The sequence below is a fragment of the Diorhabda sublineata genome, chromosome 9 (genome assembly GCF_026230105.1).
Source record: "Diorhabda sublineata isolate icDioSubl1.1 chromosome 9, icDioSubl1.1, whole genome shotgun sequence".
In the NCBI taxonomy this organism is placed as follows: Eukaryota; Metazoa; Arthropoda; class Insecta; order Coleoptera; family Chrysomelidae; genus Diorhabda; species Diorhabda sublineata.
The window spans coordinates 25832983-25854410 of NC_079482.1; the positions used below are offsets into that span (position 1 = coordinate 25832983).

Below are 21428 nucleotides of genomic sequence, written 5' to 3' on the forward strand. Positions count from 1 at the left end.
TTAGTATTTTTCTCGTGGATATTAAGAATTATGTTCAAATAATAATACCACAAAAAAAAACTTACTTTCGACTGTTTTTAACAATAAATAATCACATCTTAACTAATATCTAATGATAATAATATTAGTTGGGGTTCACTAAATGCCGCACAAATAAAATATCAATAAAATAAGGATTCTAACTACGATTTCCGATAGAAAATCCTTATGATAAATTCTATTTAACCGAATTACGAAGCGCGGATTAGAAAGCTCATGATTTTTCGAGTTTTACGGAATATTTGACTTGACGTATATCGCGAGATCGCACATCTTCCAAGGCTGTAGTCTACGTTGATCGCGACCTGTTCCGTTGTGTAGTAGAAGAAGAACTGCACACACTAGATTCACGGTTCACCTGTCACACTTGAATTAAATCATTTTGTTTTAATAGAAGGGGGCTACTAACATTATTATTATTATTATTATTATTATTATTATTATTATTATTATTATTATTATTATTATTTTTTCTAATATCTCAAATAATTTATACAATTATATAAATACAAACAGTTTATCGTCTTCAGAGACTGTAAAACGTTTACCTTCGATAACTCACGATTACACCGTCCGAATACGCGTTTCGATAACCAAATTATCGTCTTCAGAGACTGTAAATCGTTTACCTTCGATAACTCACGATTACACCGTCCGAATACGCGTTTCGATAACCAAATTATCGTCTTCAGAGACTGTAAAACGTTTACTCCTTCAATAACTCACGATTACACCGTCCGAACACGCGTTTCGATAACCAAATTATCGTCTTCAGAGACTGTAAAACGTTTACCTTCGATAACTCACGATTACACCGTCCGAATACGCGTTTCGATAACCAAATTATCGTCTTCACAGACTGTAAATCGTTTACCTTCGATAACTCACGATTACACCGTCCGAATACGCGTTTCGATAACCAAATTATCGTCTTCAGAGACTGTAAATCGTTTACCTTCGATAACTCACGATTACACCGTCCGAATACGCGTTTCGATAACCAAATTATCGTCTTCAGAGACTGTAAATCGTTTACCTTCGATAACTCACGATTACACCGTCCGAATACGCGTTTCGATAACCAAATTATCGTCTTCAGAGACTGTAAATCGTTTACCTTCGATAACTCACGATTACACCGTCCGAATACGCGTTTCGATAACCAAATTATCGTCTTCAGAGACTGTAAATCGTTTACCTTCGATAACTCACGATTACACCGTCCGAATACGCGTTTCGATAACCAAATTATCGTCTTCAGAGACTGTAAATCGTTTACCTTCGATAACTCACGATTACACCGTCCGAATACGCGTTTCGATAACCAAATTATCGTCTTCAGAGACTGTAAAACGTTTATTTTCAATAATTCACGATTACACCGTCCGAACACGCGTTTCGATAACCAAATTATCGTCTTCAGAGACTGTAAAACGTTTACCTTCGATAACTCACGATTACACCGTCCGAATACGCGTTTCGATAACCAAATTATCGTCTTCACAGACTGTAAATCGTTTACCTTCGATAACTCACGATTACACCGTCCGAATACGCGTTTCGATAACCAAATTATCGTCTTCAGAGACTGTAAATCGTTTACCTTCGATAACTCACGATTACACCGTCCGAATACGCGTTTCGATAACCAAATTATCGTCTTCAGAGACTGTAAATCGTTTACCTTCGATAACTCACGATTACACCGTCCGAATACGCGTTTCGATAACCAAATTATCGTCTTCAGAGACTGTAAATCGTTTACCTTCGATAACTCACGATTACACCGTCCGAACACGCGTTTCGATAACCAAATTATCGTCTTCAGAGACTGTAAATCGTTTACCTTCGATAACTCACGATTACACCGTCCGAATACGCGTTTCGATAACCAAATTATCGTCTTCAGAGACTGTAAAACGTTTATTTTCAATAATTCACGATTACACCGTCCGAACACGCGTTTCGATAACCAAATTATCGTCTTCAGAGACTGTAAAACGTTTACTCCTTCAATAAGTCACGATTACACCGTCCGAATACGCGTTTCGATAACCAAATTATCGTCTTCAGAGACTGTAAAACGTTTATTTTCAATAATTCACGATTACACCGTCCGAACACGCGTTTCGATAACCAAATTATCGTCTTCAGAGACTGTAAAACGTTTACTCCTTCAATAAGTCACGATTACATCGTCCGAATACGCGTTTCGATAACCAAATTATCGCCTTCAGAGACTGTAAATCGTTTATTTTCAATAACTCACGATTACACCGTCCGAATACGCGTTTCGATAACCAAATTATCGTCTTCAGAGACTGTAAATCGTTTACCTTCGATAACTCACGATTACACCGTCCGAATACGCGTTTCGATAACCAAGTTATCGTCTTCAGAGACTGTAAAACGTTTACTCCTTCAATAAGTCACGATTACACCGTCCGAATACGCGTTTCGATAACCAAGTTATCGTCTTCAGAGACTGTAAAACGTTTACTCCTTCAATAAGTCACGATTACACCGTCCGAATACGCGTTTCGATAACCAAATTATCGTCTTCAGAGACTGTAAAACGTTTATTTTCAATAATTCACGATTACACCGTCCGAATACGCGTTTCGATAACCAAATTATCGTCTTCAGAGACTGTAAAACGTTTACTCCTTCAATAAGTCACGATTACATCGTCCGAATACGCGTTTCGATAACCAAGTTATCGTCTTCAGAGACTGTAAAACGTTTACTCCTTCAATAAGTCACGATTACACCGTCCGAACACGCGTTTCGATAACCAAATTATCGTCTTCAGAGACTGTAAAACGTTTACCTTCGATAACTCACGATTACACCGTCCGAATACGCGTTTCGATAACCAAATTATCGTCTTCAGAGACTGTAAAACGTTTACTCCTTCAATAAGTCACGATTACACCGTCCGAACACGCGTTTCGATAACCAAATTATCGTCTTCAGAGACTGTAAAACGTTTACCTTCGATAACTCACGATTACACCGTCCGAATACGCGTTTCGATAACCAAATTATCGTCTTCAGAGACTGTAAAACGTTTACTCCTTCAATAAGTCACGATTACATCGTCCGAATACGCGTTTCGATAACCAAATTATCGCCTTCAGAGACTGTAAATCGTTTATTTTCAATAACTCACGATTACACCGTCCGAATACGCGTTTCGATAACCAAATTATCGTCTTCAGAGACTGTAAATCGTTTACCTTCGATAACTCACGATTACACCGTCCGAATACGCGTTTCGATAACCAAATTATCGTCTTCAGAGACTGTAAATCGTTTACCTTCGATAACTCACGATTACACCGTCCGAATACGCGTTTCGATAACCAAATTATCGTCTTCAGAGACTGTAAAACGTTTACTCCTTCAATAACTCACGATTACACCGTCCGAACACGCGTTTCGATAACCAAATTATCGTCTTCAGAGACTGTAAAACGTTTACCTTCGATAACTCACGATTACACCGTCCGAATACGCGTTTCGATAACCAAATTATCGTCTTCACAGACTGTAAATCGTTTACCTTCGATAACTCACGATTACACCGTCCGAATACGCGTTTCGATAACCAAATTATCGTCTTCAGAGACTGTAAATCGTTTACCTTCGATAACTCACGATTACACCGTCCGAATACGCGTTTCGATAACCAAATTATCGTCTTCAGAGACTGTAAATCGTTTACCTTCGATAACTCACGATTACACCGTCCGAATACGCGTTTCGATAACCAAATTATCGTCTTCAGAGACTGTAAATCGTTTACCTTCGATAACTCACGATTACACCGTCCGAATACGCGTTTCGATAACCAAATTATCGTCTTCAGAGACTGTAAATCGTTTACCTTCGATAACTCACGATTACACCGTCCGAATACGCGTTTCGATAACCAAATTATCGTCTTCAGAGACTGTAAATCGTTTACCTTCGATAACTCACGATTACACCGTCCGAATACGCGTTTCGATAACCAAATTATCGTCTTCAGAGACTGTAAAACGTTTATTTTCAATAATTCACGATTACACCGTCCGAACACGCGTTTCGATAACCAAATTATCGTCTTCAGAGACTGTAAAACGTTTACCTTCGATAACTCACGATTACACCGTCCGAATACGCGTTTCGATAACCAAATTATCGTCTTCAGAGACTGTAAAACGTTTACTCCTTCAATAAGTCACGATTACATCGTCCGAATACGCGTTTCGATAACCAAATTATCGCCTTCAGAGACTGTAAATCGTTTATTTTCAATAACTCACGATTACACCGTCCGAATACGCGTTTCGATAACCAAATTATCGTCTTCAGAGACTGTAAATCGTTTACCTTCGATAACTCACGATTACACCGTCCGAATACGCGTTTCGATAACCAAATTATCGTCTTCAGAGACTGTAAAACGTTTACTCCTTCAATAAGTCACGATTACACCGTCCGAATACGCGTTTCGATAACCAAATTATCGTCTTCAGAGACTGTAAAACGTTTATTTTCAATAATTCACGATTACACCGTCCGAACACGCGTTTCGATAACCAAATTATCGTCTTCAGAGACTGTAAAACGTTTACTCCTTCAATAAGTCACGATTACATCGTCCGAATACGCGTTTCGATAACCAAATTATCGCCTTCAGAGACTGTAAATCGTTTATTTTCAATAACTCACGATTACACCGTCCGAATACGCGTTTCGATAACCAAATTATCGTCTTCAGAGACTGTAAATCGTTTACCTTCGATAACTCACGATTACACCGTCCGAATACGCGTTTCGATAACCAAGTTATCGTCTTCAGAGACTGTAAAACGTTTACTCCTTCAATAAGTCACGATTACACCGTCCGAATACGCGTTTCGATAACCAAGTTATCGTCTTCAGAGACTGTAAAACGTTTACTCCTTCAATAAGTCACGATTACACCGTCCGAATACGCGTTTCGATAACCAAATTATCGTCTTCAGAGACTGTAAAACGTTTATTTTCAATAATTCACGATTACACCGTCCGAATACGCGTTTCGATAACCAAATTATCGTCTTCAGAGACTGTAAAACGTTTACTCCTTCAATAAGTCACGATTACATCGTCCGAATACGCGTTTCGATAACCAAGTTATCGTCTTCAGAGACTGTAAAACGTTTACTCCTTCAATAAGTCACGATTACACCGTCCGAACACGCGTTTCGATAACCAAATTATCGTCTTCAGAGACTGTAAAACGTTTACCTTCGATAACTCACGATTACACCGTCCGAATACGCGTTTCGATAACCAAATTATCGTCTTCAGAGACTGTAAAACGTTTACTCCTTCAATAAGTCACGATTACACCGTCCGAACACGCGTTTCGATAACCAAATTATCGTCTTCAGAGACTGTAAAACGTTTACCTTCGATAACTCACGATTACACCGTCCGAATACGCGTTTCGATAACCAAATTATCGTCTTCAGAGACTGTAAAACGTTTACTCCTTCAATAAGTCACGATTACATCGTCCGAATACGCGTTTCGATAACCAAATTATCGCCTTCAGAGACTGTAAATCGTTTATTTTCAATAACTCACGATTACACCGTCCGAATACGCGTTTCGATAACCAAATTATCGTCTTCAGAGACTGTAAATCGTTTACCTTCGATAACTCACGATTACACCGTCCGAATACGCGTTTCGATAACCAAATTATCGTCTTCAGAGACTGTAAATCGTTTACCTTCGATAACTCACGATTACACCGTCCGAATACGCGTTTCGATAACCAAATTATCGTCTTCAGAGACTGTAAAACGTTTACTCCTTCAATAACTCACGATTACACCGTCCGAACACGCGTTTCGATAACCAAATTATCGTCTTCAGAGACTGTAAAACGTTTACCTTCGATAACTCACGATTACACCGTCCGAATACGCGTTTCGATAACCAAATTATCGTCTTCACAGACTGTAAATCGTTTACCTTCGATAACTCACGATTACACCGTCCGAATACGCGTTTCGATAACCAAATTATCGTCTTCAGAGACTGTAAATCGTTTACCTTCGATAACTCACGATTACACCGTCCGAATACGCGTTTCGATAACCAAATTATCGTCTTCAGAGACTGTAAATCGTTTACCTTCGATAACTCACGATTACACCGTCCGAATACGCGTTTCGATAACCAAATTATCGTCTTCAGAGACTGTAAATCGTTTACCTTCGATAACTCACGATTACACCGTCCGAATACGCGTTTCGATAACCAAATTATCGTCTTCAGAGACTGTAAATCGTTTACCTTCGATAACTCACGATTACACCGTCCGAATACGCGTTTCGATAACCAAATTATCGTCTTCAGAGACTGTAAATCGTTTACCTTCGATAACTCACGATTACACCGTCCGAATACGCGTTTCGATAACCAAATTATCGTCTTCAGAGACTGTAAAACGTTTATTTTCAATAATTCACGATTACACCGTCCGAACACGCGTTTCGATAACCAAATTATCGTCTTCAGAGACTGTAAAACGTTTACCTTCGATAACTCACGATTACACCGTCCGAATACGCGTTTCGATAACCAAATTATCGTCTTCACAGACTGTAAATCGTTTACCTTCGATAACTCACGATTACACCGTCCGAATACGCGTTTCGATAACCAAATTATCGTCTTCAGAGACTGTAAATCGTTTACCTTCGATAACTCACGATTACACCGTCCGAATACGCGTTTCGATAACCAAATTATCGTCTTCAGAGACTGTAAATCGTTTACCTTCGATAACTCACGATTACACCGTCCGAATACGCGTTTCGATAACCAAATTATCGTCTTCAGAGACTGTAAATCGTTTACCTTCGATAACTCACGATTACACCGTCCGAACACGCGTTTCGATAACCAAATTATCGTCTTCAGAGACTGTAAATCGTTTACCTTCGATAACTCACGATTACACCGTCCGAATACGCGTTTCGATAACCAAATTATCGTCTTCAGAGACTGTAAAACGTTTATTTTCAATAATTCACGATTACACCGTCCGAACACGCGTTTCGATAACCAAATTATCGTCTTCAGAGACTGTAAAACGTTTACTCCTTCAATAAGTCACGATTACACCGTCCGAATACGCGTTTCGATAACCAAATTATCGTCTTCAGAGACTGTAAAACGTTTATTTTCAATAATTCACGATTACACCGTCCGAACACGCGTTTCGATAACCAAATTATCGTCTTCAGAGACTGTAAAACGTTTACTCCTTCAATAAGTCACGATTACATCGTCCGAATACGCGTTTCGATAACCAAATTATCGCCTTCAGAGACTGTAAATCGTTTATTTTCAATAACTCACGATTACACCGTCCGAATACGCGTTTCGATAACCAAATTATCGTCTTCAGAGACTGTAAATCGTTTACCTTCGATAACTCACGATTACACCGTCCGAATACGCGTTTCGATAACCAAGTTATCGTCTTCAGAGACTGTAAAACGTTTACTCCTTCAATAAGTCACGATTACACCGTCCGAATACGCGTTTCGATAACCAAGTTATCGTCTTCAGAGACTGTAAAACGTTTACTCCTTCAATAAGTCACGATTACACCGTCCGAATACGCGTTTCGATAACCAAATTATCGTCTTCAGAGACTGTAAAACGTTTATTTTCAATAATTCACGATTACACCGTCCGAATACGCGTTTCGATAACCAAATTATCGTCTTCAGAGACTGTAAAACGTTTACTCCTTCAATAAGTCACGATTACATCGTCCGAATACGCGTTTCGATAACCAAATTATCGCCTTCAGAGACTGTAAATCGTTTATTTTCAATAACTCACGATTACACCGTCCGAATACGCGTTTCGATAACCAAATTATCGTCTTCAGAGACTGTAAATCGTTTACCTTCGATAACTCACGATTACACCGTCCGAATACGCGTTTCGATAACCAAGTTATCGTCTTCAGAGACTGTAAAACGTTTACTCCTTCAATAAGTCACGATTACACCGTCCGAACACGCGTTTCGATAACCAAATTATCGTCTTCAGAGACTGTAAAACGTTTACCTTCGATAACTCACGATTACACCGTCCGAATACGCGTTTCGATAACCAAATTATCGTCTTCAGAGACTGTAAAACGTTTACTCCTTCAATAAGTCACGATTACACCGTCCGAACACGCGTTTCGATAACCAAATTATCGTCTTCAGAGACTGTAAAACGTTTACCTTCGATAACTCACGATTACACCGTCCGAATACGCGTTTCGATAACCAAATTATCGTCTTCAGAGACTGTAAAACGTTTACTCCTTCAATAAGTCACGATTACATCGTCCGAATACGCGTTTCGATAACCAAATTATCGCCTTCAGAGACTGTAAATCGTTTATTTTCAATAACTCACGATTACACCGTCCGAATACGCGTTTCGATAACCAAATTATCGTCTTCAGAGACTGTAAATCGTTTACCTTCGATAACTCACGATTACACCGTCCGAATACGCGTTTCGATAACCAAGTTATCGTCTTCAGAGACTGTAAAACGTTTACTCCTTCAATAAGTCACGATTACACCGTCCGAACACGCGTTTCGATAACCAAATTATCGTCTTCAGAGACTGTAAAACGTTTACCTTCGATAACTCACGATTACACCGTCCGAATACGCGTTTCGATAACCAAATTATCGTCTTCAGAGACTGTAAAACGTTTACTCCTTCAATAAGTCACGATTACACCGTCCGAACACGCGTTTCGATAACCAAATTATCGTCTTCAGAGACTGTAAAACGTTTACCTTCGATAACTCACGATTACACCGTCCGAATACGCGTTTCGATAACCAAATTATCGTCTTCAGAGACTGTAAAACGTTTACTCCTTCAATAAGTCACGATTACATCGTCCGAATACGCGTTTCGATAACCAAATTATCGCCTTCAGAGACTGTAAATCGTTTATTTTCAATAACTCACGATTACACCGTCCGAATACGCGTTTCGATAACCAAATTATCGCCTTCAGAGACTGTAAATCGTTTATTTTCAATAACTCACGATTACACCGTCCGAATACGCGTTTCGATAACCAAATTATCGTCTTCAGAGACTGTAAAACGTTTACTCCTTCAATAAGTCACGATTACATCGTCCGAATACGCGTTTCGATAACCAAATTATCGCCTTCAGAGACTGTAAATCGTTTATTTTCAATAACTCACGATTACATCGTCCGAATACGCGTTTCGATAACCAAATTATCGTCTTCAGAGACTGTAAATCGTTTACCTTCGATAACTCACGATTACACCGTCCGAATACGCGTTTCGATAACCAAATTATCGTCTTCAGAGACTGTAAATCGTTTACCTTCGATAACTCACGATTACACCGTCCGAATACGCGTTTCGATAACCAAATTATCGTCTTCAGAGACTGTAAATCGTTTACCTTCGATAACTCACGATTACACCGTCCGAATACGCGTTTCGATAACCAAATTATCGTCTTCAGAGACTGTAAAACGTTTATTTTCAATAATTCACGATTACACCGTCCGAACACGCGTTTCGATAACCAAATTATCGTCTTCAGAGACTGTAAAACGTTTACTCCTTCAATAAGTCACGATTACATCGTCCGAATACGCGTTTCGATAACCAAATTATCGCCTTCAGAGACTGTAAATCGTTTATTTTCAATAACTCACGATTACACCGTCCGAATACGCGTTTCGATAACCAAATTATCGTCTTCAGAGACTGTAAATCGTTTACCTTCGATAACTCACGATTACACCGTCCGAATACGCGTTTCGATAACCAAGTTATCGTCTTCAGAGACTGTAAAACGTTTACTCCTTCAATAAGTCACGATTACACCGTCCGAATACGCGTTTCGATAACCAAATTATCGTCTTCAGAGACTGTAAAACGTTTACTCCTTCAATAAGTCACGATTACACCGTCCGAACACGCGTTTCGATAACCAAATTATCGTCTTCAGAGACTGTAAAACGTTTACCTTCGATAACTCACGATTACACCGTCCGAATACGCGTTTCGATAACCAAATTATCGTCTTCAGAGACTGTAAAACGTTTACTCCTTCAATAAGTCACGATTACACCGTCCGAACACGCGTTTCGATAACCAAATTATCGTCTTCAGAGACTGTAAAACGTTTACCTTCGATAACTCACGATTACACCGTCCGAATACGCGTTTCGATAACCAAATTATCGTCTTCAGAGACTGTAAAACGTTTACTCCTTCAATAAGTCACGATTACATCGTCCGAATACGCGTTTCGATAACCAAATTATCGTCTTCAGAGACTGTAAAACGTTTACCTTCGATAACTCACGATTACACCGTCCGAATACGCGTTTCGATAACCAAATTATCGTCTTCAGAGACTGTAAAACGTTTACTCCTTCAATAAGTCACGATTACATCGTCCGAATACGCGTTTCGATAACCAAATTATCGCCTTCAGAGACTGTAAATCGTTTATTTTCAATAACTCACGATTACACCGTCCGAATACGCGTTTCGATAACCAAATTATCGTCTTCAGAGACTGTAAATCGTTTACCTTCGATAACTCACGATTACACCGTCCGAATACGCGTTTCGATAACCAAATTATCGTCTTCAGAGACTGTAAAACGTTTACTCCTTCAATAAGTCACGATTACATCGTCCGAATACGCGTTTCGATAACCAAATTATCGCCTTCAGAGACTGTAAATCGTTTATTTTCAATAACTCACGATTACACCGTCCGAATACGCGTTTCGATAACCAAATTATCGTCTTCAGAGACTGTAAATCGTTTACCTTCGATAACTCACGATTACACCGTCCGAATACGCGTTTCGATAACCAAATTATCGTCTTCAGAGACTGTAAAACGTTTACTCCTTCAATAAGTCACGATTACACCGTCCGAATACGCGTTTCGATAACCAAATTATCGTCTTCAGAGACTGTAAAACGTTTATTTTCAATAATTCACGATTACACCGTCCGAACACGCGTTTCGATAACCAAATTATCGTCTTCAGAGACTGTAAAACGTTTACTCCTTCAATAAGTCACGATTACATCGTCCGAATACGCGTTTCGATAACCAAATTATCGCCTTCAGAGACTGTAAATCGTTTATTTTCAATAACTCACGATTACACCGTCCGAATACGCGTTTCGATAACCAAATTATCGTCTTCAGAGACTGTAAATCGTTTACCTTCGATAACTCACGATTACACCGTCCGAATACGCGTTTCGATAACCAAGTTATCGTCTTCAGAGACTGTAAAACGTTTACTCCTTCAATAAGTCACGATTACACCGTCCGAATACGCGTTTCGATAACCAAGTTATCGTCTTCAGAGACTGTAAAACGTTTACTCCTTCAATAAGTCACGATTACACCGTCCGAATACGCGTTTCGATAACCAAATTATCGTCTTCAGAGACTGTAAAACGTTTATTTTCAATAATTCACGATTACACCGTCCGAATACGCGTTTCGATAACCAAATTATCGTCTTCAGAGACTGTAAAACGTTTACTCCTTCAATAAGTCACGATTACATCGTCCGAATACGCGTTTCGATAACCAAATTATCGCCTTCAGAGACTGTAAATCGTTTATTTTCAATAACTCACGATTACACCGTCCGAATACGCGTTTCGATAACCAAATTATCGTCTTCAGAGACTGTAAATCGTTTACCTTCGATAACTCACGATTACACCGTCCGAATACGCGTTTCGATAACCAAGTTATCGTCTTCAGAGACTGTAAAACGTTTACTCCTTCAATAAGTCACGATTACACCGTCCGAACACGCGTTTCGATAACCAAATTATCGTCTTCAGAGACTGTAAAACGTTTACCTTCGATAACTCACGATTACACCGTCCGAATACGCGTTTCGATAACCAAATTATCGTCTTCAGAGACTGTAAAACGTTTACTCCTTCAATAAGTCACGATTACACCGTCCGAACACGCGTTTCGATAACCAAATTATCGTCTTCAGAGACTGTAAAACGTTTACCTTCGATAACTCACGATTACACCGTCCGAATACGCGTTTCGATAACCAAATTATCGTCTTCAGAGACTGTAAAACGTTTACTCCTTCAATAAGTCACGATTACATCGTCCGAATACGCGTTTCGATAACCAAATTATCGCCTTCAGAGACTGTAAATCGTTTATTTTCAATAACTCACGATTACACCGTCCGAATACGCGTTTCGATAACCAAATTATCGTCTTCAGAGACTGTAAATCGTTTACCTTCGATAACTCACGATTACACCGTCCGAATACGCGTTTCGATAACCAAATTATCGTCTTCAGAGACTGTAAATCGTTTACCTTCGATAACTCACGATTACACCGTCCGAATACGCGTTTCGATAACCAAATTATCGTCTTCAGAGACTGTAAATCGTTTACCTTCGATAACTCACGATTACACCGTCCGAATACGCGTTTCGATAACCAAATTATCGTCTTCAGAGACTGTAAAACGTTTATTTTCAATAATTCACGATTACACCGTCCGAACACGCGTTTCGATAACCAAATTATCGTCTTCAGAGACTGTAAAACGTTTACTCCTTCAATAAGTCACGATTACATCGTCCGAATACGCGTTTCGATAACCAAATTATCGCCTTCAGAGACTGTAAATCGTTTATTTTCAATAACTCACGATTACACCGTCCGAATACGCGTTTCGATAACCAAATTATCGTCTTCAGAGACTGTAAATCGTTTACCTTCGATAACTCACGATTACACCGTCCGAATACGCGTTTCGATAACCAAGTTATCGTCTTCAGAGACTGTAAAACGTTTACTCCTTCAATAAGTCACGATTACACCGTCCGAATACGCGTTTCGATAACCAAATTATCGTCTTCAGAGACTGTAAAACGTTTACTCCTTCAATAAGTCACGATTACACCGTCCGAACACGCGTTTCGATAACCAAATTATCGTCTTCAGAGACTGTAAAACGTTTACCTTCGATAACTCACGATTACACCGTCCGAATACGCGTTTCGATAACCAAATTATCGTCTTCAGAGACTGTAAAACGTTTACTCCTTCAATAAGTCACGATTACACCGTCCGAACACGCGTTTCGATAACCAAATTATCGTCTTCAGAGACTGTAAAACGTTTACCTTCGATAACTCACGATTACACCGTCCGAATACGCGTTTCGATAACCAAATTATCGTCTTCAGAGACTGTAAAACGTTTACTCCTTCAATAAGTCACGATTACATCGTCCGAATACGCGTTTCGATAACCAAATTATCGCCTTCAGAGACTGTAAATCGTTTATTTTCAATAACTCACGATTACACCGTCCGAATACGCGTTTCGATAACCAAATTATCGTCTTCAGAGACTGTAAATCGTTTACCTTCGATAACTCACGATTACACCGTCCGAATACGCGTTTCGATAACCAAATTATCGTCTTCAGAGACTGTAAATCGTTTCTTTTCAATAATTCACGATTACACCGTCCGAATACTCGTTTCGATAACCAAATTATCGTCTTCAGAGACTGTAAAACGTTTACCTTCGATAACTCACGATTACACCGTCCGAATACGCGTTTCGATAACCAAATTATCGTCTTCAGAGACTGTAAATCGTTTACCTTCGATAACTCACGATTACACCGTCCGAATACGCGTTTCGATAACCAAATTATCGTCTTCAGAGACTGTAAAACGTTTACTCCTTCAATAACTCACGATTACACCGTCCGAATACGCGTTTCGATAACCAAATTATTCGTCTTCAGAGACTAAAAGTAAGTAGTTTGGAAGTACCAAATTACATAATAATATTGGACAGTTTTTTTTATTTTGAATAAGCAATTGGTCATGAGAATGTCAAAACACTGTGGTCGAAAAATTGTTTTTGTTTTCTTTGTAGCACGTTGGTCGGATAAAATGGTGGCTATAACATATACTTTATTCTCTTCTATCTTTTTCTTCATCTTTTGGTATTTTCTTTCTGTTGCTTCTTTCACATTTTCAATTCACGTGTTTCTTGGTCTTTCCCTATAATTTTTACCTACTATTTTGGATACGAACGTTCTTTATTATTTCGGGCACCCGGTTTATATGTTTAACTGATTTCATCTTCTATTTTCTCGTTTCTATTGCCTTTATTTGGTCTACAAGGATTTCTACTTTAATTTTGTTATAGACAAATCAAAACGAATTTATTGTTTTTCGAAATATTCTCCATTGAAATCAATACACTGTTGCATACGTTTGAACCAATTGTCGAAGCATTTTTTTCATTAACATTAACAAATAAAAGAAATAACAAAACTAGTTTCACCTCAATGGCTGTCACTTTCAAAAGTTGGTACTCCGTAAACGTCATATAAATTTGACAATGACAGCTCCATCTGTGCGTGAGTCACGCGATTTATTGAATGATGAACAACTCCATTGACTCAACGGATGTTTTTATTATTTTATTCCCTGCGCCCAATTCAAAATTACAGGCGGTTACTTCATCGAAATGCTCCAAATGACTACGCAAATCGATAAACGAAACCTGAACCGGAACTTTCGCAGAAAACTGTTAATATCAATGAATAATACGATTGAATTGTGTACTATATGTATTGATCAGTTATTATTCTCGATTTGCCGTTAGTAAATGCGTGTCGCGTTTATGTGTATCGTTTAAATAATATTTACGATATAACCGATACGTTGTGTAATTTTTAAAAAACAATCGGGTCTAAGTGAGTTTTTATTGTACCTATATCGATAGGATACAGTTATTCAAACGAAAACTACAAATTATTTCGAAATATCTTTCTAAATTATCGGTAATTATTTAATTTAGGTTGCATACGCTCGATTTCCTTGAAATTTCAGTATGTCGCGGAGAATATTATATATATATATATATATATATAGGGCGAGGAATTTATTCTATCACATACTGTTTCAAATTTGAAAATTTAGTTAGGTTAGGTTAGGTTAGGTTCATACTCAAAATATTGAGCGATTTTGGCGAGATATTGTTGCGAAAAACAATAGGTGATGATTATTCATTCGAACCATGTGTCTTCTGCCGCCGAATCACATCTGAAGTGGCTAAAAACGGTACCATCATCATACCATTTGGAAAAACTGGTTGTGCTTGCTGCACCATCTATCGACTCGTACTACATTATTATTTATGGCCCAAATTTTTTGCTTTAACCTCTGTTTGCATAATTTATCCAGTTTTAAAAAAGATTCCATGTCTGGGATGATTTTATTCATTACATTTTTAAAAGTATTCCTTTCAATTTTAACTCGTAAAACCGAACCAACAATTCAATTCAATGAACGAGCAAAATGGCGGATATTTCTACGCCTACTTACCCGCGCACGAAATGATCGAGATTTTCGCGGGAATTTCAAAAACTTCAACGACATGAAATAGAAAAAGCCACGAAATGAAATAAAACTTGAATGAATTGCAGTTGAAACGTTATATTAACTAAAATTAGAATTAATTAGCGAGAGAAATATTTTGATTGCGTCAAATATCAATAATTCGCATTTCCTCGAAATCGATACTATTTGAGAAGTAAGGCAACGTTGTTTCATTGTGACCTTACACTCGTTGCGGGACGCGCATCAACTTTTATAGTCTAATAATCATACGGGGAAGTTTTATTTATTAATTATTACTTATTTCGAAATGTTTCTCATTTGCATATATAAAATAATTCGAGTCCATAATCTACGAACATAAATAAATCTGAATCTTATCGTCGAAAATAAACACTCGAGATTTCTTTGACGTATATAAAAAAGTTTCAGTTAATATATTTGTTTCGATATGTCGAGTACTTACATTGTAATGACAAAGATGTGTACGTTAAGTCAAGTGTTGACGATTAGTTTATGCGTGGCATTGTCGGAAAGTTACATCGAAGAACCGGGCGCTAGATATCCGGCGACTAAAGGGGAAATATGGCCGAAACCCAGATATCAAATTAAAAACGACACGTATTTTATTATCAGACCGCAATTATTCAAAATAGAGGTAAGAATAAACAATCAACTGTTTCAATTTTGAAATTCGACAACGCCGTAACTTATTCTATTAATAATTAATAATAAAAACATGTACTACGACTACGATTTCAAGAAAGAAAATATTTATCATAATTAATATTTAATTTCTGTCATAAATATGCATCGCATCGTTAATCAATTATATCAATTAACTAGAAATAAAATTAATGATATATATTTATATATGCTACGTTGCCAAACTCAACTTTACTTCAGAGATTATTGGAAATATCACAACAACGCCAGCGTCATTTTTTATATATTTACGTTAGTAGTTTGTCCAGAAGACGGCGCGTCGACAACAGAGTCCGTTTTTAAGAATTTCTGTAACGTATTCCGCACTATTGAACGATTTGATAGCAACGAGTTGGGAAATTGTTGTTGTTGTTGTTGTTCTGAAAACCGTATCTACCATCTGGACCTCTGCTACGAGATCTTCTACCTTTTTTATCCATTTTTTCTGTTTTCTTTTCCCTAATCTTGTCATTATTCCCTTACGTCCGGTGAAGTTTTCCGGCTCCTATCCAATTTTAATTTGGACTCTAATCACTCGGTACAACACTGTACTCAATTTCGTTACACAAGTTCGGATGGTTTTGGTCTTTTCAGTCTTATTGATTCGATGCAATGACTAAGTGCCTTTTTTTAAATTAATTTTTGATATTTCGAAAAACTTTCAGATAATATCGGAAGGTACTTGTTCTATACTCAAAGACGCAGTAGTAAACTATGAACATTTGATAGCTGATGGATTGGTTGTTGTACAAAAAAATTCGAATTTAAGTACCGAGAGTTTACTAAAGAAAAAATGGCTCTCCGACGATAATTATTTAGGTTATTCGGATACTTTCAATGTTAGACTCGACGGAATTTGCAACGACGCCGAATATCCTACCGAGAATATACAGGAAGCTTGTAAGTATTAAAATTTAATTCAAAACGTATTAAAATAAAAAAATTATCGGTAATAATACTTTAAACGTCCATCTTGATGTACTGTTTGCCCACGAACGCCATATTGAATGTATCTGTCGAATGAATTACACTGTTTTATTACGAATTCTGAAATTTTAGATTCAATTTCCGTGTCGGAAAATGAAAAATTATTGAATTCTAGTACCGTTTGGGGTCTTCTTAGAGGTCTAGAAACTTTATCCCAAATGGTGTATGTAGCGGACGACTTATTATCGGTAAATTAATTAAAATGATAAGATAATTGTAATACGAATTAAAAATTTAAACGGTTTTAGCTTCGAATTAACAAGAGTTTCGTCGATGACGAACCCAGATTCTCCCATCGAGGACTTCTTTTAGATACTTCCAGACATTTTATACCTCTCAATTATATTTTGCTCACGCTCAAAGCTATGGCGTATAATAAAATGAACGTATTCCACTGGCATATCGTCGACGATCAAAGTTTTCCTTACGTCAGCAGGAAGTATCCTGAATTAAGGTAATTACTGTGGATATATACATATTATAACGATAATTACGATATCAATCTATTAATATTTTTATTCAACGATAACTGTTCTTATCCATATTTATCTCTAGCTACTTAAATTCTGTTACTTTGTAAACAATTATCTTTTTTTATATATTTATATAAAGTGTGTTCTAAATAAAAGCTTATTTTTCATTATTTTTGTTCACCCCTGTATACGGGTGTTCCGTGAGTTTATGCATACACACACCCTGTATAACAAAAAACGAAGTAACCGATTCGACCCATTCCCGTCGATATCTAAATTTGTCGTTACTTTAGATAATTAGATTAAAGTTAAAAGAAAACTATTAAAAATATAGTGTCGTATTCATTTCGGACGATAAAAATAACGTTTTTTTAGTTTACAAGGAGCGTATACAGCAACAAAACAATATTCGTATTCGGACGTCCAAACCGTTATAGAATATGCAAGGTTATCAGGTATTAGAGTTATCCCAGAATTTGATACACCAGGTAATTATAATCAATATGATGCTTTAAAAAAATTTCGGTATTGGTTTTATAATAAAAATATTTCGAGATTTAATTATTATTATTATTATTATTAGAACCGTAGCAAAAGCGTTTGTGACAGTCAGATCTTGGCAACGCTGTAAACGCCATACTTGTATGTGGTAATATAAATCCGTTCAATTAATTTGTGAGAATTTGTATTGTTCTCAAAGGTAAAAACAAAATGTATAAATAAATGTAATAGTTACGAATTATAATTACAAGCAAAATTTTTTGTTAGTCATAAACTTTTAGATCTCGCTAGAAACATAAGAAAATTAAGTAAATCATAAAAAATGCAAACGATTGTAACGTTTTTAGAAGTAAATATTAAACTTATTAATGTAATAACGAAACAAATATCAAATTTTTTCAATCAAATGTTATAAAATTCTTTTTGAAACTTACCTTACATAATAGTTCCCGTATCACTTCTGTATATTGTAATAAAATAAGTCGCATAATAGATTGTTTATTTTTATAATTATTTTTCACTTTACACTATCACTTGCACTACACTATAAATACGTTTTCTATACTATCGAATTTTTATTATTATCCATAAGATATTTGTTTAGGTTGTGCTTTTATTAATATGACAGTTAAACGCGGTAACTTCTATTATAGTACACTGCTGTCAAATTTACTTGTAAATATGTAGCACAAAATGTGTGGCAAAATTGTGTGTTGCCTAACTAGTAGGTCGAAACATGATTTTCAATTTTTCCCATCGAGTGAATGAAAAATTGCGTCCCTTTTACATGCAGAAAATTTAAACTTATTAAAATCTACTACATCTACTTTTTGTTCCTAATGTATTGAAGCTCGAAGTATTAATTGTTATTTTTATAAGGACACACGCGTTCTTGGGGCGTTTCTCATCCAGAACTTCTAACTGCTTGCGAAGGCGAACTAGAAGGAAAGTACGGTCCTATAGATCCTACCAAAAACGAAACTTACGATTTTCTGAAGGAATTATTTACTGAAATTCACGAAACTTTCGCTGACAAATATATTCATCTTGGAGGAGACGAGGTAGGATTCGAATGTTGGTAAGTAAATTTTTATTTATAATTATATGATATTTCGTTTCACTCATCATACCAAACACACACACACACACACACACAAACGTTATCTCTAAAGTATATTCAATAGATAAAAGTTTGGAATTTGAGGAGCGCCATCTATTGGAAGTTATCCGAAACAGCAGCTTTTGTTTAGTTCTCAATAAATTGACTATTTTCAACGAAAACGTCTTCGTATAAGTAGTAAACGAAAAAATGTATAAGAAAAGCGAATATTGAAATATAATATCAATATTATATCAATAAATTTTATAAATAACGTTAACCCATGAAACGGCTGATAAACTACAGTAGACCAAATCAAATGTGTACAGCAGACCAAACGAATATTCTTTATTTAGAAATAAACAAATCATCAAGTTTCAAAGCTTTTCCTTGCGATTATTCTTTTCAAACGATATTCGTATTAGAGAGAATTAAACGAAAATAATAAATATTTTGATAAATCGTAAAATTTTAACGAGCAATGTCTAATTACAGGAAAAGTAATTCAGTAATACAAGCGTTTATGAAAGATCGCGGAATCGAAGGAAACTTCGAGGCTTTAGAAAGTTTATACATACAAAAAATAATTGATATGGTAAATGGATTAAAATCGAAATCTATAGTATGGGAAGAAGTATTCACGAACGGTGTTCAAGTACCTAACGATACCGTCATTCAAGTTTGGAAAGATTTGTGGACGATGGTTTTAGATGAAGTGAGTTTTTTTTTTTTCTATAAATCATCTGATTTATCTTTGGAATAAACTCATATTACGAACAATAAATATCTTTTATAGGTTACCGCTTCTGGTAAAAAAGCAATTCTTTCATCTTGTTGGTATCTGGATCATCTTAATACCGGCGGTAACTGGGAGGAGTTCTATTCCTGCGAACCCACGTCGTTTACGAAGGACCCCATAAAACAATCACTCCTTATTGGAGGTAAGTATTAAAAGAAACTTAAAAAACTTTCTAACAAACTTAGCTGAATAATTTGTTATTAGGGGAGGCTTGTATGTGGTCTGAAGTTGTCAATGAATACAACGTAATGTCGAGAGTTTGGCCGAGGGCATCGTCCGTAGCGGAAGTTCTCTGGTCGCCGAAAAACGATAATCCAGACATGAACTTTGTTAGAAGAAGATTAGAAGAACACACTTGCAGAATGAATAAGAGAGGTATAGCAGCCCAGCCACCCAACGGGCCCGGATTTTGTTCATAGACGTTAATTGATTTGTATATAAATTAAAAAATAAAATAATCTTGAAGAATATATAGTTATTATTCATTATCAAGAATAAGATTTATTGTCGTTGTCATATATAAGCCTAAAAATGAACATTAATTCATTACTTGCTTTAGAATTGAAATAACATTCAAATTTCCCAGAATTTTTTGACTTTTGACAGATGTCGAATTATTATACAATATTCACAGAACTAAATAGTGCCAATTTAATCAGAACCAAAGAACTATCGCAAACGTTTGTATAAATTCCAGTTTAGTTTTTATTAAAAAACGTTTATTGAAATTGAGTGTAAAATATGCGTTTGTCGTTAAATCACTAATAACTGTTTAATAACTAATTTATCCTAGTTAGCGATTTTTACAAGCCCTTTATATAGCTGCGTAGACATATCTACAAAGATCAGATTTAAGAAAAAAGAAGAATAACTCAACCTGATTAAATATTTAGTTTTCTTATATTGCATTTCATAATTACAGTTGCCGTTCCCAAAAAATAATGTAAGTAAAATGGTAAGTCCCTGCTAGATTTTTTGACCTAATCGATAGGTTCACACCAAGAAGTCCATATAGTAAAGTCGATTGTGATCATTTTTTTCTATTTATATTAAATGTAGCTGCTAATTATATATAGACATCAATAGTTTTCAGATCATATATGTAAGTTATAAATTACGCACAGTAGAATCACGATCGCCACGTATAGGCCAAGACTTCGAATTTTGAAACCTGGATGCCCCCTAAACTAAAACAAATCCGAGAAAACCCGAACGGGCGGTAGCCCTAATCACAGTACATGTAGAGAACTACGCACTAAAGACATCAAAAGACAAATCATTGTAGAGTCTAAATTTAG

At 36.6% G+C, this 21428-nt stretch overlaps 2 protein-coding genes across 2 annotated transcripts in view; one reads left to right on the top strand and one right to left on the bottom strand.

The window, feature by feature from the left end:
* Nucleotides 1–19100, bottom strand: part of LOC130449117 (uncharacterized) — a 95116-nt gene extending 76016 nt beyond the window's left edge. The window contains exon 1 of the mRNA XM_056786803.1: nucleotides 18667–19100. The gene's annotated coding sequence lies outside the window, so the exon portion shown is untranslated. The remainder of the gene's footprint in view (nucleotides 1–18666) is intronic.
* LOC130449118 (beta-hexosaminidase subunit beta-like) lies at nucleotides 15778–20600 on the top strand. Its single transcript, XM_056786804.1, has 9 exons — nucleotides 15778–16224; nucleotides 16937–17171; nucleotides 17331–17446; nucleotides 17507–17712; nucleotides 18107–18219; nucleotides 19112–19310; nucleotides 19827–20046; nucleotides 20128–20272; nucleotides 20335–20600. Exons 1-9 carry the CDS (start codon nucleotides 16018–16020, stop codon nucleotides 20547–20549), a joined length of 1656 nt encoding a protein of 551 aa, XP_056642782.1. The 5' UTR covers nucleotides 15778–16017; the 3' UTR covers nucleotides 20550–20600.
* Nucleotides 20601–21428: the final 828 nt, after the last annotated feature.

What these genes read in the sequence shown, in the direction of transcription:
- LOC130449118 (XM_056786804.1), top strand. Translation starts at nt 16,018, where the DNA reads ATGTCGAGTACTTACATTGTAATGACAAAGATGTGTACGTTAAGTCAA. An exon ending in GAGGTAGGATTCGAATGTTG is followed by an intron (nt 19,311 to 19,826) that starts GTAAGTAAATTT and finishes GTCTAATTACAG; the next exon opens with GAAAAGTAATTCAGTAATAC. An exon ending in ACAATCACTCCTTATTGGAG is followed by an intron (nt 20,273 to 20,334) that starts GTAAGTATTAAA and finishes ATTTGTTATTAG; the next exon opens with GGGAGGCTTGTATGTGGTCT.